At 35.5% G+C, this 17,300-nt stretch overlaps 1 protein-coding gene across 6 annotated transcripts in view; it reads left to right on the plus strand.

Annotated features, from left to right (window-relative positions):
* The window catches only part of ASH1L (ASH1 like histone lysine methyltransferase), a 337,510-nt gene that overhangs the window by 107,842 nt on the left and 212,368 nt on the right, over window positions 1-17,300 (plus strand). For all 6 annotated transcript variants that reach the window (XM_037825772.1, XM_037825775.1, XM_037825773.1 and 3 more), the window contains one exon: window positions 6,015-10,578. In XM_037825772.1, the coding sequence (XP_037681700.1) occupies window positions 6,015-10,578 (4,564 nt within the window). The remainder of the gene's footprint in view (window positions 1-6,014; window positions 10,579-17,300) is intronic.

Consider the following 17,300-nt stretch of genomic DNA (forward strand, 5'->3'; position numbering starts at 1 on the left):
TAGAAGGAAGAAAAATGGTCAATTATACCAACATATCCATTTTGGGAGTCCCAGAAGGAGGAGAGAGAGAAAGGGGCACAAAAATATTTGAAGAAATAATGACCCCAAACTTACTAACTTTGATGAAAAACTTGAATATACACATTCTGGAAGCTCAACAAGTTGCAAGCATGATAAAATCAAAGGGATCCCTGCTGAGATGCATTATAACCAAATTTCCAAAAGGCAAAGACAGAATCTTGAAAGCAAGAGAAGAGCAACTTTTCACATACAGTGGATCCTCAGTAAGACTAACAGCAGATTTCTTATCAGAAGCCATGGAGAACAGAAATGAGTGAATAACCTTTTTCAGTTGTTGAAAGAAAAAAACTGTGAACCATGAATTCTATGCATCAAAACTCTACATCAAAAATGAAGTACAAATTAAGACATTCCAGATAAACAAGAGCTGAAGGAGTTAATTGCTAGTAGACCTGCCCTTTAGGAAATGCTTAAGGAGGTTCTAATTCAGGCTGAAATAAAATGATATGAGACATATCTTGAACCATATGAAGAAATAAAGATCATAAAGGTAAAGGTATCTGCATAGGTAAATATAAAACTAGGATTTTTTTTTTTTGAGCAGTTTTATTGAGCTATATTCACAGACCGTACAGTCCATCTACAGTATACAATCAATGGTTTTTAAATCACTTCTCTTTTTGTTTCTTATATGATTTAAAAGATAAATGCATAAAATGATAATTATAAATCTATGTTAATGAGTGCACAATGTATAAAGATGTAATTTGTGACAGTAGCAATATAGCATAGTGGTGGGCGAGTATAAGTGGCAGAGTTATATAGGAGAGAGTTAATGTATGCTATTGTAGCTAAGTTGACACCAATTCAAACTGGATTGTTATATATATAGTTTAACACTAATCTCCAAGGTAATGACTAAGAAAATAACTAAAAGATATGCAGAAAAGTAAATGAATAGGGAAAAGACTGTATTGGAGGAAGTAAGGAATAGCAAACATATAAGACAGAAAAAAAAAAGCAAAATTGCAGGAGTAACTCCTTCATTGTCAGTAATCCCTTTAAATGTAAATGGATTAAGCTTGCCTATTAAAAGGAAGATGTGAACAGAATAGGAAAAAACGTGATTGAACCACATGCTAACAAGAGACTCACTTTAGACTCGAAGATATTACATGTTAATAGTAACCAAAAGAGAACGGGATGGTTGTACTAATTTTTTTTTATTCAATTTTATTGAGATATATTCACATACCATACAATTATCCAAGTGTACAATCAGTTGTTCACAGTACCATCATATAGTTGTGCATTCATCACCCCAATCTATTTTTGAACATTTTCCTTGGGTTGTACTAATTTTTAATATTTATTGTATTAAGAGCTCTTCTAAATCAGAAATAAAATGATGGACTTCACAATTTAATAAATAAGATGGGCGAAATGCTCAAACACTCTTTCACACCAGGCCAGCAAAATCATGCAACAAGACATATAAAATGCAGATAATAAATGCAAATAGAAATGCAAAAAATTCTATATAGGTTGTGAAATTTTATACACTAATGATAGGAATGGAAATACAGTCTTTCTTGAGTGTTGCTGTTCAGCATGTGTCACTAATGTTACACCCATTGGCCTTGCAGTTCTAACTTTAGTGATTTATCTAAATGAAATAATGGGTTAGTAAAGATTTATATAAATGGGTGATCACCATTACATTATTTATACATTAAAAACAAACTATTTAAATAACAACCAATAGTTTGAAATTATGAATTGTGGACCATTATGAAAACTGTTAAATTGATGGTCTCATTCTTGATGTATTTGCATGGAAAGATGTTTTCTGTATATTGTTTAAAAGAAGTAGGCTATAAAACAGCAAGCGTTTTGGTCCCATATTTTGTGGGTATGTAATGAAATATCTGAAAAGAATATTAACAATGTTTATCCATGAATGATAGTTTAATGATACTTTGTTTCTAATTTTTAAAAAGAGCTTTACTTTAATAATTTTTATATTTTGAATAAAGCTATTTTCATTTGGAAAAAAAATTATATGCCTAATGGTCTGTTTTGTACAACTTTTTCAGTGCCTAATAGATAGCATGCTGTCATTATCTGGTACCTGTTACTAGTATTAGTAATTTCTAAGTTTCTTACAAATATAAGACAGTAAGTAATTACTAGTACCAAGTATACTTTTCAAAATCTTAACATTGTCTCTTTTTATCTAATGTCAGATTTAGGAAGGAAATATATTTTTTCTTTTTTAAGGAATAGGACATTTATTGTGGAAGATTAACTCTGTTTTAGGCTGATTTTAACATATCTGAGAGAATACTATTTATCTTTGGCAAAGGTGAAAAAACCAGGTTGAGCTAAATTCTTCAGTAAGTTAATTTCTATTTCTAATTTTGTGTTTTCCTTTCAGACAGAACTTTTATAGCTTTTTATTGAAGTATAAAATACATGTAGAAAAACACACAAGTTGTACGTGTATAGCTCAATAGATTTTGTCAGTTTCAACCACCCCATATAACCAACACTCTGATTAGGAAATAGAACATTACCGGCTCCCCTTGAGACCTCTTTGGTCTCCTTTCCCATCAGTACACCATAATATTCATAACCATCATCCTGACTTTTAAGATCATAATTAGTTTTGCCTACTTGTGAACTTTATATAAATGAAAGCATATAGCATGCATTCTATTGTTCTGGCTTCTTTCATTCAGTACCATTGGTGAGCTTTCTCAATCTTATTGCAAATAGTTATAGTTTGTTCATACAGATTTTTAAGGGTAATTTTAAAACTTGAAGTGTCATAATTTTAGACAAATATATTTTTAAATATTTAAAAGAAAACCTTTTAATTCTTGAATTTTAAATGTCAGCTGTAAAATACAGAGTGGGAACATTGTTTCTTAACAAGAAGTAAAGAAAATGTAAGAGTTTCCAGTAATTACGATCTTTATAAAGGTCCATAATATGATGAGACTGTCAAAAGCTAATTTCTTCTTGGGCAAAGTTATAAGGTCTAGTCCAGAAGAAGTAGTTCCCTTTATTCTGAGTCTAATAGGCATTTGATTGTATAGTGTTGAATTTTGGGTGCCACACGTAAAGAGAAATGCAGACAAATATGTCCATCAGAATGACCAGAAAGAAGTTACATTCCTTGGGGCAGAAGATTGAATATGGTGGTTGAGTTCATTATATAAAGAGGAATTAGGATAATTCTGTGACATTTGAGAAAGTGAGATGTGGACCGTGAATGAAAGTTCCAGAAATGCGGATTTTACTCCTCTCTACGGAGTAACTATTTTTTTTTTTTTAGTAAAAGCATTTCATTATGGTAATTTTCAAACAAAAAATTGGAGTGATTAGTAGAGAGTGGAGATATTAGAGATACACACCTATCACCAGGATCATTTTGTACATATCCTGTTGAATACTTGGAATCAGCCATTTCTAAAAGAAGCCCTGGTTCTCTGTAATGGGAAATGGTATTTAGAGACCAGTCTTGAGTACTAGATGTGTTCATTGTTACTGGGTTATCATTGATTTTAATAATTTCATTGGCTAGAGCTAGGAAATACACATTTTTTAATGACTTCATGTATTTCTAACCCAAACTTAAAAGTACATTTTTTACTTAACTTTGATTTTTATAATCATGTCCTTTTTCTCATATTCTTAAAATTTTGGTTCCTAATGACATTCACATAGTTATTATTTGATCTATATTGTTTTAACTATCTCAGTATGAACACTAATATCCTACCCACTGAATGCAATTTAAAATTTCTTCATGGGTAATTTTTTTGTCTTTAGAATGTATAGTTAAAATACTGAGTTTTAAAGTAATTCAAGATAATTATTTTTCATAGTTATGTGATTAACTTGATATATAGATGTATTTGTTTCAATTTTTTTCATATTTAGGTATTTGAGATTTTTTGCTTTATGTTACAATTTTGTTTCTTAATTATGTAAAATATTCATAAAATAAAGTAGATGCAGAAAAGTTTATTTTCTAGCTCTGTCTCTTCCTCATAGGTAACTTTTTAATCTGTTTTTAATCGCAATAAAATATACATAACATGAACATCATTTTAACCATTTTATGTTGACAATTCTTTGACATTAAGTACAATGACAATAATGTGTAACTTTGATCACTACTTGCAAAATATTTTCATTGTCTCAAACCAAAACTTATACTCATGTAACAATTACTCCTCATTCCCTTCTCCCCTACTCCTGGTAACCACTATTCTGCTTTCTGTATCTATGAATTTGCTTATTCTATATATTTCTTATAAGAGAAATCATACACTATTTGTCCATTTATGTGTGACTTCTTTCACTCAACTTGATTTCTTCAGGGTTCATTCATGTAACATGTACCATAGGTGACTATTTTTATTAATTTTTGGTTGATTTCATTTTTTAAAATGAATATATATGTATTCTTATACCCCATCCATATCGTTTTATACGAAAGGTAGCATATTATAAAGAAGGTTCTAAACTTTCCCTTTTACATTTTATAATAAATCCTTAAGATCATCCCATAGCAGTATACTGATATCTCCTTAAAAATTTTTGCAGTTTTATAGTACTCCATTTTACAGATACATTTTAGTTTATTCAGCCAGTTCACTGTAGATAATCATTTTTGTTATCAGGATTTTGCTGTTATAAATTGTGTTACATTTTAAAGCCTTGTGTAGACATTATTTTGTATTTTGCCAGTGTGTCTTGGGGTAGAGTCTAAAAATGGCATTCCTGAGTCAAAAGTTATGATTTAAATGCAATACCACCAAATTCCCTTCCATGTGGGTTGTACCAGTTTGCATGTAGGAATTTCAATATGTGCTTGCATCTGTTTCTGAATTTTCTTACTGTTCCATTGGTTTGTCTTTTCATGTGTAAATTCTATACTGTTTAATGAGAGATGCTTTACTATATGTTTTAATATTTTGTAAGGTTATATATCCCTCCCCTTTTCTTCTTTTAATTTAAAAGATTTTCCTGGTTATTTTTGCTTGTGTATTTTTTCCGGTGAGCGTTACAATCAACGTTTCTAGTTCCCAGAAGAAATGCTGCTGTTATTTTTACTGCAGTACCATTAAATTTATAAATTTGCTTAGGGAATATTGTCATCTTTATGGTGTCTTTCTGTTCACAAACACAGTATGTCTTTATATTTGTTCAAGGCAGAAATATTTTATGCTTCAGAAGAACTTTTTAATTGTTATACAGAAGTAAAACAGACTACTGTGTGAAATTGTGGATTCATTTGTAAAGTTATGTTGCATTAGATACAATATGCAGTAAATGACTTAAAAGTTACTTCCAACTCTAAGGTGTTGTATCAAAAAACTTTCTTAAGAAATTTGAATGTGTTTTATTATATCTACTATTCTTTACACATTAATAGAGACTTGACTGCTCCTTCAAGACTATAATTAAGAATGAAGAAAAGGAGTAGAAGTAGGTCAGGGATTGTTCTATATTGACGTGAACTCATGGAAGTCAGTGAATGATGGAAGTGAATATTGAACTACTGTTTTAAACTAGGACTATGAGGTGGGGTGTTGAAGCTAAATATATTTCTCTTTTCAAAATCAGTACATTTGTATGCTTAATGTGTATTTAGTCAATCAATCGAAAGTAAGATAAAAGTAGAGATTATAAATTTGCCTTTTAAAACAATGTCAAAAATATCAGGGATTTTTTTAAAGATCCAGTAATGTATCAGTTTATGTGCTTGAAAATTAACAAATACTTTGAGAGTCTCCAATATAGCAGCAGACTGTGAACTTCTCTTAGACCAAGGATAAATTTTTTGTCAGATATTAAAAAAATCTCTTTTGCCTATCTTATACCTGATATGTGGTCAATTAGTTTGTTGAACTGCAAAACTAAACTGAAGTGGTATAAGGATTACTGTCTCTGAAACCTTTTTCTTGTTCAAATTTTAGGATCCTTCAAAGTTGTACAAGAAAGCAGGTGATGTTGCAGCCATTGAATGCCAATCTGAAGAAGGCATCCATCTTCATTCACAGGGAGAAAAAAATCCTTTGTCTAAGAAGCTTTCTCCAGTGCACTCAGAAATGGCAGATTACATCAATGCAACACCATCTACTCTTGTTGGTGTTCGGGATCCTGATTTAAAAGACAGAGCCTTACTTAATGGAGGAACAAGTGTAACAGAAAAGTTGGCACAGCTCATTGCTACTTGTCCTCCCTCCAAGTCTTCCAAGACAAAATCGAAGAAATTAGGAACTGGTACTGCAGCAGGATTGGTTAGCAAGGATTTGATGAGAAAAACAGGGATTGGCTCTGTAGCTGGTATAATACATAAGGACTTAATAAAGAAACCAGCTATCAGCACAGCAGTTGGATTGATAACTAAAGATCCTGGGAAAAAGCCAGTGTTTAGTGCAACAGTAGGATTGGTCAGTAAGGACTCTGTGAAAAAACTGGGAACTGGCACTACAGCCATATTCATTAATAAGGACTTGAGCAAAAAACCTGGGACTATCACTACAGTAGGACTGCTGAATAAGGATTCAGGAAGGAAACTAGGAATTGGTATTGTTCCAGGTTTAGTTAATAAGGAATCTGGCAAGAAGTTAGGACTTGGCACTGTAGTTGGACTGGTTAATAAGGACTTGGGAAAGAAACTAGGTTCTACTGTTGGTCTGGTGGCCAAGGACTGTTCAAAGAAGATTGTGGCAAGTTCTGCAATGGGATTGGTTAATAAGGACATTGGAAAGAAACTAGTAACTTGCCCCATGGTAGGATTAGTCAGTAAAGATGCCGTAAACCTTAAAGCTGAAGCACTGCTCCCCACTCAGGAACCACTAAAGGCTTCTTGCAGTACGAACATCAATAGTCATGATAGTCAGGAACTTCCTGAATCCCTGAAAGACAGTACCACCAGCAAAACTTTCGAGAAGAATGTTATAAGGCAGAGTAAAGAAAGCATATTGGAAAAGTTCTCAGTTCGAAAAGAAATCATTAATTTGGAAAAAGAAGTGTTTAATGAAGGAACATGCATTCAGCAAGACAGTTTCTCATCCAGTGAAAGGGGTTCCTATGAAAACTCCAAGCATGAAAAGCAACCTCCTGTATATTGCACTTCTCCGGACTTTCAAATGGGAGGTGCTTCTGATGCATCTACAGCTAAATCCCCTTATAGTGCAGTAGGAGAAAGCAATCTCCCTTCCCCATCACCTACTGTATCTGTTACTCCTTTAACCAGAAGTCCCTCTGAATCTTCTTCACAGTTGGGTCCTAATCCAATACTTTTAAGTCCTACCACAGAATTAATGCAAGAGATTTCTGAATCTGTTGGAAAGAACCAATTTACTTCTGACAGTACCCACTTGAACATTGGTCATAGGTCTGTGGGTCATAACATGAATATTGACTGTAAAGGGATTGATAAAGAGCTAAATGATTCAAAAACTACACATATAGATATTCCAAGATTAAGTTCTTCCCTAGGAAAAAAGCCGAGTTTGACTTCTGAATCCAGTATTCATACAATTACCCCTTCAGTTGTCAATTTCACTAGTTTATTTAGTAATAAGCCCTTTCTAAAACTTGGTGCAGTAACTGCATCAGACAAACACTGCCAAGTTGCTGAAAGCCTAAGCACTAGTTTGCAGTCCAAACAATTAAAAAAAAGGAAAGGAAGAAAACCTCGTTGGACTAAAGTAGTGGCAAGAAGCACATGCAGGTCTCCAAAAGGGCTAGAGTTAGAAAGATCAGAGCTTTTTAAAAATGTTTCATGTAGTTCACTATCAAATAGTAATTCTGAGTCAACCAAGTTTATGAAAAACCTTGGACCATCTTCATTTGTAGATCATGACTTCCTTAAACGCCGATTGCCAAAGTTGAGCAAATCCACAGCTCCATCTCTTGCTCTCTTAACTGATAGTGAAAAAACATCTCATAAGTCTTTTGCTACACACAAACTATCTTCCAGTATGTGTGTCTCTAGTGACCTGTTGTCTAACATTTATAAGCCTAAAAGAGGAAGACCTAAATCTAAGGAGATGCCTCAACTGGAAGGTCCACCCAAAAGGACTCTAAAAATCCCAGCCTCTAAAGTTTTTTCCTTGCAGTCTAAGGAAGAACAAGAACCTCCGATTTTACAGCCAGAGATTGAAATCCCTTCCTTCAAACAAAGTCTGTCTGTGTCTCCTTTCCCCAAGAAGAGAGGCAGACCTAAGAGGCAAATGAGGTCACCAGTGAAGATGAAACCACCGGTACTGTCAGTGGCTCCATTTGTTGCCACCGAAAGTCCAAGCAAGCTGGAGTCTGAAAGTGATAACCATAGAAGTAGCAGTGATTTTTTTGAGAGTGAGGACCAACTTCAGGATCCAGATGATCTAGATGACAGTCATAGGCCAAGTCTCTGTAGTATGAGTGACCTTGAGATGGAACCAGATAAAAAAATAACCAAGAGAAACAATGGACAATTAATGAAAACCATTATCCGAAAAATAAATAAAATGAAGACTTTAAAGAGAAAGAAACTGTTGAATCAGATTCTTTCAAGCTCTGTAGAATCAAGTAATAAAGGGAAAGTGCAATCCAAACTCCACAATACAGTGTCAAGTCTTGCTGCCACATTTGGCTCTAAATTGGGCCAACAGATAAATGTCAGCAAGAAAGGAACCATTTATATAGGAAAGAGGAGGGGTCGAAAACCTAAAACTGTCCTAAATGGCATTCTTTCTGGTAGTCCCACCAGCCTAGCTGTCCTTGAGCAAACAGCTCAACAGGCAGCAGGGTCAGCATTAGGACAGATCCTTCCCCCATTATTGCCTTCAGCTGCTAGTAGTTCTGAGATTCTTCCATCACCTATCTGCTCTCAGTCTTCTGGGAATAGTGGAGGTCAGAGTCCTGTAAGCAGTGATGCAGGCTTTGTTGAACCCAGTTCAGTGCCATATTTGCATTTACACTCTAGACAGGGCAGTATGATTCAGACTCTTGCAATGAAGAAGGCCTCAAAGGGGAGGAGGCGATTATCACCTCCTACGTTGTTGCCTAATTCTCCTTCACACTTGAGTGAACTCACATCTCTGAAAGAAGCTACTCCTTCTCCAATTAGTGAGTCTCATAGTGATGAGACCATTCCCAGTGATAGTGGAATTGGTACAGATAATAACAGCACATCAGACAGGGCAGAGAAATTTTGTGGGCAAAAAAAGAGGAGGCATTCTTTTGAACATGTTTCTCTGATCCCCCCTGAAACCTCCACTGTTCTAAGCAGTCTTAAAGAAAAACACAAACACAAATGTAAGCGCAGGAATCATGATTACCTCAGCTATGACAAGATGAAAAGGCAGAAACGAAAACGGAAAAAGAAATATCCCCAAATCCGAAATAGGCAGGACCCAGATTTTATTGCAGAGTTGGAGGAGCTAATAAGTCGTCTGAGTGAAATCCGGATTACTCATCGAAGTCATCATTTTATCCCCCGAGATCTTCTGCCAACTATTTTTCGAATCAACTTTAATAGTTTCTACACACATCCATCTTTCCCTTTAGACCCTTTGCACTACATTAGAAAACCTGACTTAAAAAAGAAAAGAGGGAGACCCCCTAAGATGAGGGAGGCAATGGCTGAAATGCCTTTTATGCACAGCCTTAGTTTTCCTCTCTCTAGTACTGGATTCTATCCCTCTTATGGCATGCCTTATTCTCCTTCACCCCTTACAGCTGCTCCCATAGGATTAGGTTACTATGGAAGATATCCCCCAACTCTTTATCCACCTCCTCCATCTCCTTCTTTCACCACCCCACTTCCACCCCCTTCCTATATGCATGCTGGTCATTTACTTCTCAATCCCACCAAATACCATAAGAAAAAGCATAAGCTACTTCGACAGGAGGCCTTCCTTACAACCAGCAGGACTCCCCTCCTTTCCATGAGTACCTACCCCAGCGTCCCTCCCGAGATGGCTTATGGTTGGATGGTTGAGCACAAACACAGGCACCGTCACAAACACAGAGAACACCGTTCTTCTGAACAACCCCAGGTTTCCATGGACACTGGCTCTTCCAGATCTGTCCTGGAGTCATTGAAGCGCTATCGATTTGGGAAGGATACTGTTGGAGAGCGATATAAACATAAGGAAAAGCACCGGTGTCACATGTCCTGCCCTCATCTCTCACCTTCAAAAAGCTTAATAAACAGAGAGGAACAGTGGGTCCACCGAGAGCCTTCAGAATCTAGTTCATTGGCTCTGGGATTGCAGACACCTTTACAGATTGACTGTTCAGAAAATTCTCCAAGTTTATCTCTTGGAGGATTCACTCCCAGCTCTGAGCTGGCCAGCAATGATGAACATACAAACCTTTTCACAAGTGCAATAGGCAGCTGCAGAGTTTCAAACCCTAACTCCAGTGGCCGGAAGAAATTAACTGACAGCCCTGGACTCTTCTCTGCGCAGGACACTTCGCTAAATCGGCCTCACAGAAAGGAGCCACTGCCTTCCAGCGAAAGGGCAGTACAGACACTGACAGGTAAGAGGGTTACTTTGTTGCCTATTTGTGATTAAGAAATAGATTATTTTGCCTGCTGGTTGCCTGATATATGTAGATGAATTTTTAACATTTATTTTTTGGTTTTGAAAATTATTTCAAATTCTTATCTTCAGAGTTCTCATTTTCTTTAAATGTAAGAATTAAAATATGTCTTTGCATTAATTTATTGTTTTGAGAAGCAGTATAATTGTCAAAACAAACAACTAAAAACACATAACTTTCTAAAACCAGGAAAAATGGTTTCTGCAAAAGGCCATGGCACAATTTCTATAGTGAGAGATGGCTCATCATTAGTAGCTACATAGGATTTTTAATATATACTAATCCAGTAAGTATAAATACTTCTGTTGCAGAAAGAATACATTGTTAACCAAATATGTCTCGTAGTAAAGATCCAAGCATTGAAAAATACCCATTCATTGAAAATTTACCTGAATGTTAAGAAGGACTTCATTTTGCAGAATACTCTTATACTGTATCTATGCCTTTATGAAATTCCTTTTCATAGATTTATAAATTTATGGGTTTTACTTAGATGCTGCCAAAACAAATCCTCTTTTGAGAAATTGGCTTTCTCATTATGTTGCCATACTCTGCTGTTAGTAAGCTTTTTTTTTTTTTTTTTTTTTTTCCACTAAACACCCCAAGTTGTATTCTTTGACAGTTTCTACTGGTTATTATTCAAAAAATGTAAAAGTAATTAATTTAGTTTGGGAATTCCTGGTCCAAGCTGCAGGATATTCCAAAGTGCTGATTTCCCCCTCTGTTCATTCCCATCCCCAGTGCTAATGCATACCCAACTCAATACAAAAAAAAAAGTGAAAGCAGCTATTTATATACTAAAAATGTGATTAAATTAAAATATAGTCATTAGTTCATAGTCCAGAATGATCAAATAACCTGGTTAATTAAAAAATTATTGTCTTCATCAGTTTTAGACATACAGAAAATAGTATGACCTAAAGATGTTTGCCATGATCTTATCTTTGCTAATCGTATTTCTGATTTTATTTATGCAGCGTAACAATGTTACACAGCAAGATAGTTTTAAATAAAAGTTCTGGTTTTATCTAAACTGTTAACTTTGATGAACATGGCTTTATTTTTGACTGAACTTCATTCTTCCATCTCAAATATTGAAGTAGTTCATTAATCTCCAGTACATTTTATCTTCATAAAAGCTGCTTCAATTAGATATAAAAGTTTGTAAAAGAGATCATTTAGATTATACATTTGTAATGCCTAGGGAAAATGTCTTAATAGTTGAGAAGAAGACAGAAAACAAAAAAGATTGCTCTTTCAAATAGAAAATATGCCTAAGTCAGGTGTTCTTTATCAGGGATCTCAACCCTAAGGGGTTTATAAACTCTAGGAAGTGCATGAACCTGCTGATGTTGTAAATAAAATTATGTGTATGTATACTTGCATGCATTTTTCTAGAGAGAATCCATATGTTTCATCAGATTCTCCAAGCAAATTCCAAGCCTCAAGTATGCCCTCCTATATTGTGGAAATAGGAGGGTTATTATGAGGAGTAAAGGAGATTATGCTGCTTAGCACTTTGATTTGAGCTTAGTAAGCATTCAGTGTTAGTTAATATTATTCGCCTAAAGAATGAAAAACTTTGAGGAGATAAACTCCTCAAAGACAAGGGGTTTTAATTCCTAATTTTCATTATCCTGAAGTTTTGAAAAATAAAAGCTATCTTAATGGAGAAGGTGGGTTTCCTTTAGTTTTTTTTTAATTGAAATATATTCACATGCCATACAATCATCCAAAGTGTAAAACAAATGTGTTCTTTAGTTTTTAACAGTGTAATAAAGAGGGAGGGAAATACAAAAAAAAGAACAAAACAAATCCTAAGCTTTAATTTAGTTCATTCAACAAATTTTTGAAAAATATTTAATCAGTAATAGTTAATGAGTTTCTGATATATGCTAGGCATACTGCTTTGTGGACCCTTGTATAATAGGAAACATAGCTCACAGGTTCATTATTTTCATAGAATTTATAGTAGAGGAGAAGGATATGAATAAAAAAAATTAAGCTTTAAAATTGTGCTAAGGGCTCTAAAAAGAAAGAGGGGAGAGAGTACAGGGTTCTGTGAGAGCATGAGGTGGGGGTGCCTAACTCAGAGAAGGCCTCCCTGATAAAGTGACTCTAAACTTGGACCTGAAGAATGAACAGCAGTTAGTTGGGTAAATAGAGTTTTATTCATTCATTTATTCATGTATTTAGCAAACATTCATTGAATTACACATTCAGCACTGTTCTAGTCACTGGAAATCTATTTAGATATAGCCATTAGGAATGGCCTGAGGATGATAAGTTGAAACTTGAAAGATGAGAAGCCACCAGCTTCTGAAGCTGGGGATGAGTGAAGAGCAAGTTGCAAATCCTAAACTAGGAAAAAGTTTAGGTATAAAAGAAACTGAAAAAAGATTTATTGTGGTAGGTGAGGGAGTACAGAAGAGAGAATGGTGAGAAATGAGGTGAAAGAAAGAGGCCAGGCCATATGTTAAGGATTTTAGATTTTATACTAAGAGCACTACCTTATAGGTAGGGGAGTATTGTTTTTAGATTTGCATTTTTTTAAAGATCATTCTGGCTCCTGTGTGAACACTATATTGGAGAAGGCAAAAATTGATGTAGGGAAACTAGTTAATAGGCTATTGCAGTTGTCCAAATGAGATGATGGGGTTTAGACTAGAGTGGTGGTAGAATCCTCTATATGAACATTTGAGAGATTGGCGGTGCCATGCACTGAAACAGAGAAGACTGGAGGTGGAGCAGATTTAGGGAGAGCACAAGTTTACTTTTAATATATTGAAAGTTTGAGATGTCTGTAGAACATTCAAGTGGAGATGTTGACTTCACAGTTGAACATTAGCTCTGGAGCTCAGTAGAGAAGTTTGGATTAAAGATAAGAACATTTCATTATGAGGTTTTTAAAAATTTTGGCAATCTTGTTCACTAAAAATAAAAGGGCTTGGGGGAAGGGAAAGATAGAACTAGGAGCAGACTCTCAAATCCTAACTTTGTAATCACAGCACCATGAGTAAGAATAAAAATTCCAGAAAATACCAGCAGCAGTTAAAAAGTCATGTTAGCTTGCTTAATAAATAAATATTATAGTTTCCTTTTTAGGAAGAGGTGAAGGTAGCTTTATAGAAGCAGGTGTAAGGAAGGATTGAAGCTTCTCAATTGTGGACACAAACAGAAAACACTGGTAAATAAAGGCAGTGATGCCAGAGAGAACTGTTTCTGGTTTATTGTCTTGTGTTTGATTCTTTTGCACAAAGATTGGAGAAAACCTTACTATAAGCACTTGCAGGAAAGCCTATGGCCAGATGGGGCCAAGAGGAAGATAGTGAAATTAGTCGGCATTCTGAACAGAACTGCTTTGCTCTGTGGTTTGTTATAATTAGTTTGTGTTAATGTACTCCTTGTTCAGCTGCTAACTTGGTGCTGCAACACATTAATTTATTATGTATGAACCAACATAACTTCCAGATTATCCTGGTACCATTCTTCTATTTACTGGTTGTATATTAGCTGTTTCACCATAGAAAAATACATGCTATAATAAAACAGATTAATGAAAACAAATTATGAATTGTCAATATATATTTAAAGCCGTGAGAGTGACGAAACTTCCCTAGGGAGAGAATATAGAATGGAAAAAGAAGAGAGCCTTGGATCATAGAAGTTGAAATATGTTAGCCTTTGGTTTATATGTGACCCTTTGGAGATTTCACATAAAAATTTAGAATTATGGTTCTCTTTTTAAAAATCAGAACATCTGCAACAATGAATTCACATTTCCTACATGGCAGTGATGGCAGAGGCTGAGTATTGGTGGCTACCGTTTAGTTTGGGCTGGCATTCTTCATTTGGAACAGTCCTAATGGTTTCCTGTTATCTGTTACATCAGACCCACTTCAGTTATTTAAGCAGCATGCCTGGATCCAGAGAACATTTGAGTTTGAGGTCCCTTGTTTAAGGATTGTGAGGAGGATGAAGAACTTATAAAGAGTGGTGCAATTGAGGTAAAGAAGAGGAAAGGTTATTGAATGTGTCATCTATACATACAGTAAAATCACCCAGGAAGGTGATTACAGGAGTTGGGGTGAAAAGTATGAGCATAAACTTTACTATTTCAAAATCCTTATGGCATGGGAGAGAATGCAGGGAAGTGGAACATGAAGCAAGCATATCTGCTTTAAAAATAACTTGTCTATATTTTCTTTTAAAAATAACATGCAAAAACACTGAGACCTCCCTGCAGTCCAAATTCTTCTAATTGCTATGCATCTTGGAGTATCTCCATCCTCATCAAGTTCCTCTGGATGGAGATATGACTTGATTTTCTAATATGAATTTACTGGGCTTTTTAAAGGTATTTGTGAAAATAGGTCTAGCTATTGTTTTTAACAGAATACTCAGAAAATAGACCTTTAATTAAAGAAAATACTACATCAAGCATCAGATATTTGCATTTTGATCATTTTGAAGGTCAAAACTTATTTGAGTAAAACTTTATGCATTTGATTTCTGCTCTCAACTAATACCTTATATTGGTAGGTGTTCATTCAGCAGTTATTTTGTACTCTTGTGTGCCAGGTACAAAGAATAAAACCATGAATGAGATATAATTTCTTCCTTCAACTTCACAGTTCGTTGGAGAACACGGATATGTATACGAATAATTATTGATAGCTCTTATAACTGAGATATTCACAAACTGTTTTTGAGAGCATATGAGTGAGAGATTCACTTAAAAGGGGCTGGGAAGGAGAATTGTGTTTAGCACACAAAGAATAAGAGGTGAAGACTATTTCTTACAAGAAATGAACTTTTCATAGGCATGGAGCCATAAGAGTGTGCTTAGATAACTGTAGATAGTCTGATACGCAAGGTTCCAAGGGGTGAGGCTAGAAATATAGGAAAGGAACAGATCATAAAGGCTCTTGTTTATGTAACATTCCACGAAGTTTGACATTTATCTTACAAAAAATGGGAAATTGCTGAGAGTTTTAAGCAGAAAAGTAATTTGTTTCATGATTTGATAGCAATGTGAAAAATGCATTAGAGAAAGTAGATCTGGTAGATCAGTTTGAAAATTGTCCCAGCAAAATTGGGTAGAATGCAATGCTGGTGTACAATCAGGGAGGGGAAAGGGGTATGGGATGTTTGGGAGGTCTTCTTTTTTCTTTTTATTTCTTCTTCTGGGGTACTGCCAATGTTCTAAAAGTGATCATGGTGATGAATACATAAATAAGTAATGATACTGTGAACCATTGATTGTATACTTTGGATGGATTGTATGGTGTGTGAATATATCTCAATAAAATTATGTTTAAGAAAATATTGTGGAGGAGGGGCACGATGGCAGTGTAGGGATTTGTGGAATTTAGTTAATCCTTTGCAACAATCTAGTACATAGGAACAACTAGTAAATAGTTTGGAACAACTATTTGGGGACATCCGTGGCTGGACACACATTGTACACCAGTCTGGAATGGGTGAAAGGACCGAGACCACAGTGTAGAACTGTAAGTAAAGCCCTCAAAACTGCAGAGGTGGTGCCCCTCTCCCACTGGCACTGCCGACTGAGTTGGAACACACCCCTGTGGGAATAAGAAGTCTCTGCTGGCAGCAAGGGAAGGTAACTCAACCAAGCTCCAGTTGCAGTTTTAACTAACAAATTTGGACTAATGAATACAAGCTACAAGCACAAATAAACCCAGAGCAAGCAGGAAAGGAAACCTGAGGTCCCCGCCAGCAGAGAGGAGTCGGGGGTGATGGAAAAAGAAAGTAATAATAAATAAATAAAAACGGGCTTTTGGAGATGGCTGAGCTCGGAATACTGGAAAACTGCTGTGTTCCAAGAAAAGGGGCCCATAGAACCAGGTACCAACTACAGCTCTAGACTGGAGAAACTGGGGAGCTGGGGACTGGCTTTGAGAAGGGGATTTCTTTCTTTTTTTCTTTTTTTTTTTTTTTTCTCATTCTACGTAGCTCATTAGAGAAAGCCTCAGGCATTTTCAGTTGTCATTGCTGACCCAGGCAAGGATGGAGTTAAGATAGTCAGAGACAAAAGAATTCAGCTGAAGGAGATAATTCCATAAAGGGCATATCTTTCCTAAGAAAAGGAAAGGGAGCAGAAAAAGCTTAAGCCTAACTTTTGACCACCTTGGTCCGGAGCAGGGACTGGGTCTGCTGAGAATTAAAGGCATCACACCATACCTCTTTACACCAGTGGAGGACTGTGGGCTGACAAGCGCCACCTGCTGGGTAGGATAGGAACAGCACAGAGTCTGGAGGCCTCACAGGAAAGTCAAACAGCAAATTTGAAGAGGCGGAAGAAAGGATTCATGAACTAGAGGACAGTACATCTGAAATCCTAAACACAAAAGAACATATAGGGAAAAGAATGGAAAAATATGAGCAGGGTCTCAGAGAACAGAATGACAACCTGAAGTGCACAAGTATACGTGTTATGGGTGTCACAGAAGGAGAAGTGAAGGGATAAGAGGCAGAAGGAATAATGGAGGAAATAATCACTGAAAATTTTCCATCTGTTGTGAAAGACATAAAATTACAGATCCAAGAAGCACAGTGCACCCCAAACAGAATAGATCTGAATAGATCTACTCTAAGACACTTAATAATCATATTATCAAATGTCAGACGAGAAA

Source organism: Choloepus didactylus, chromosome 2 (genome assembly GCF_015220235.1).
Source record: "Choloepus didactylus isolate mChoDid1 chromosome 2, mChoDid1.pri, whole genome shotgun sequence".
NCBI lineage: Eukaryota > Metazoa > Chordata > Mammalia > Pilosa > Megalonychidae > Choloepus > Choloepus didactylus.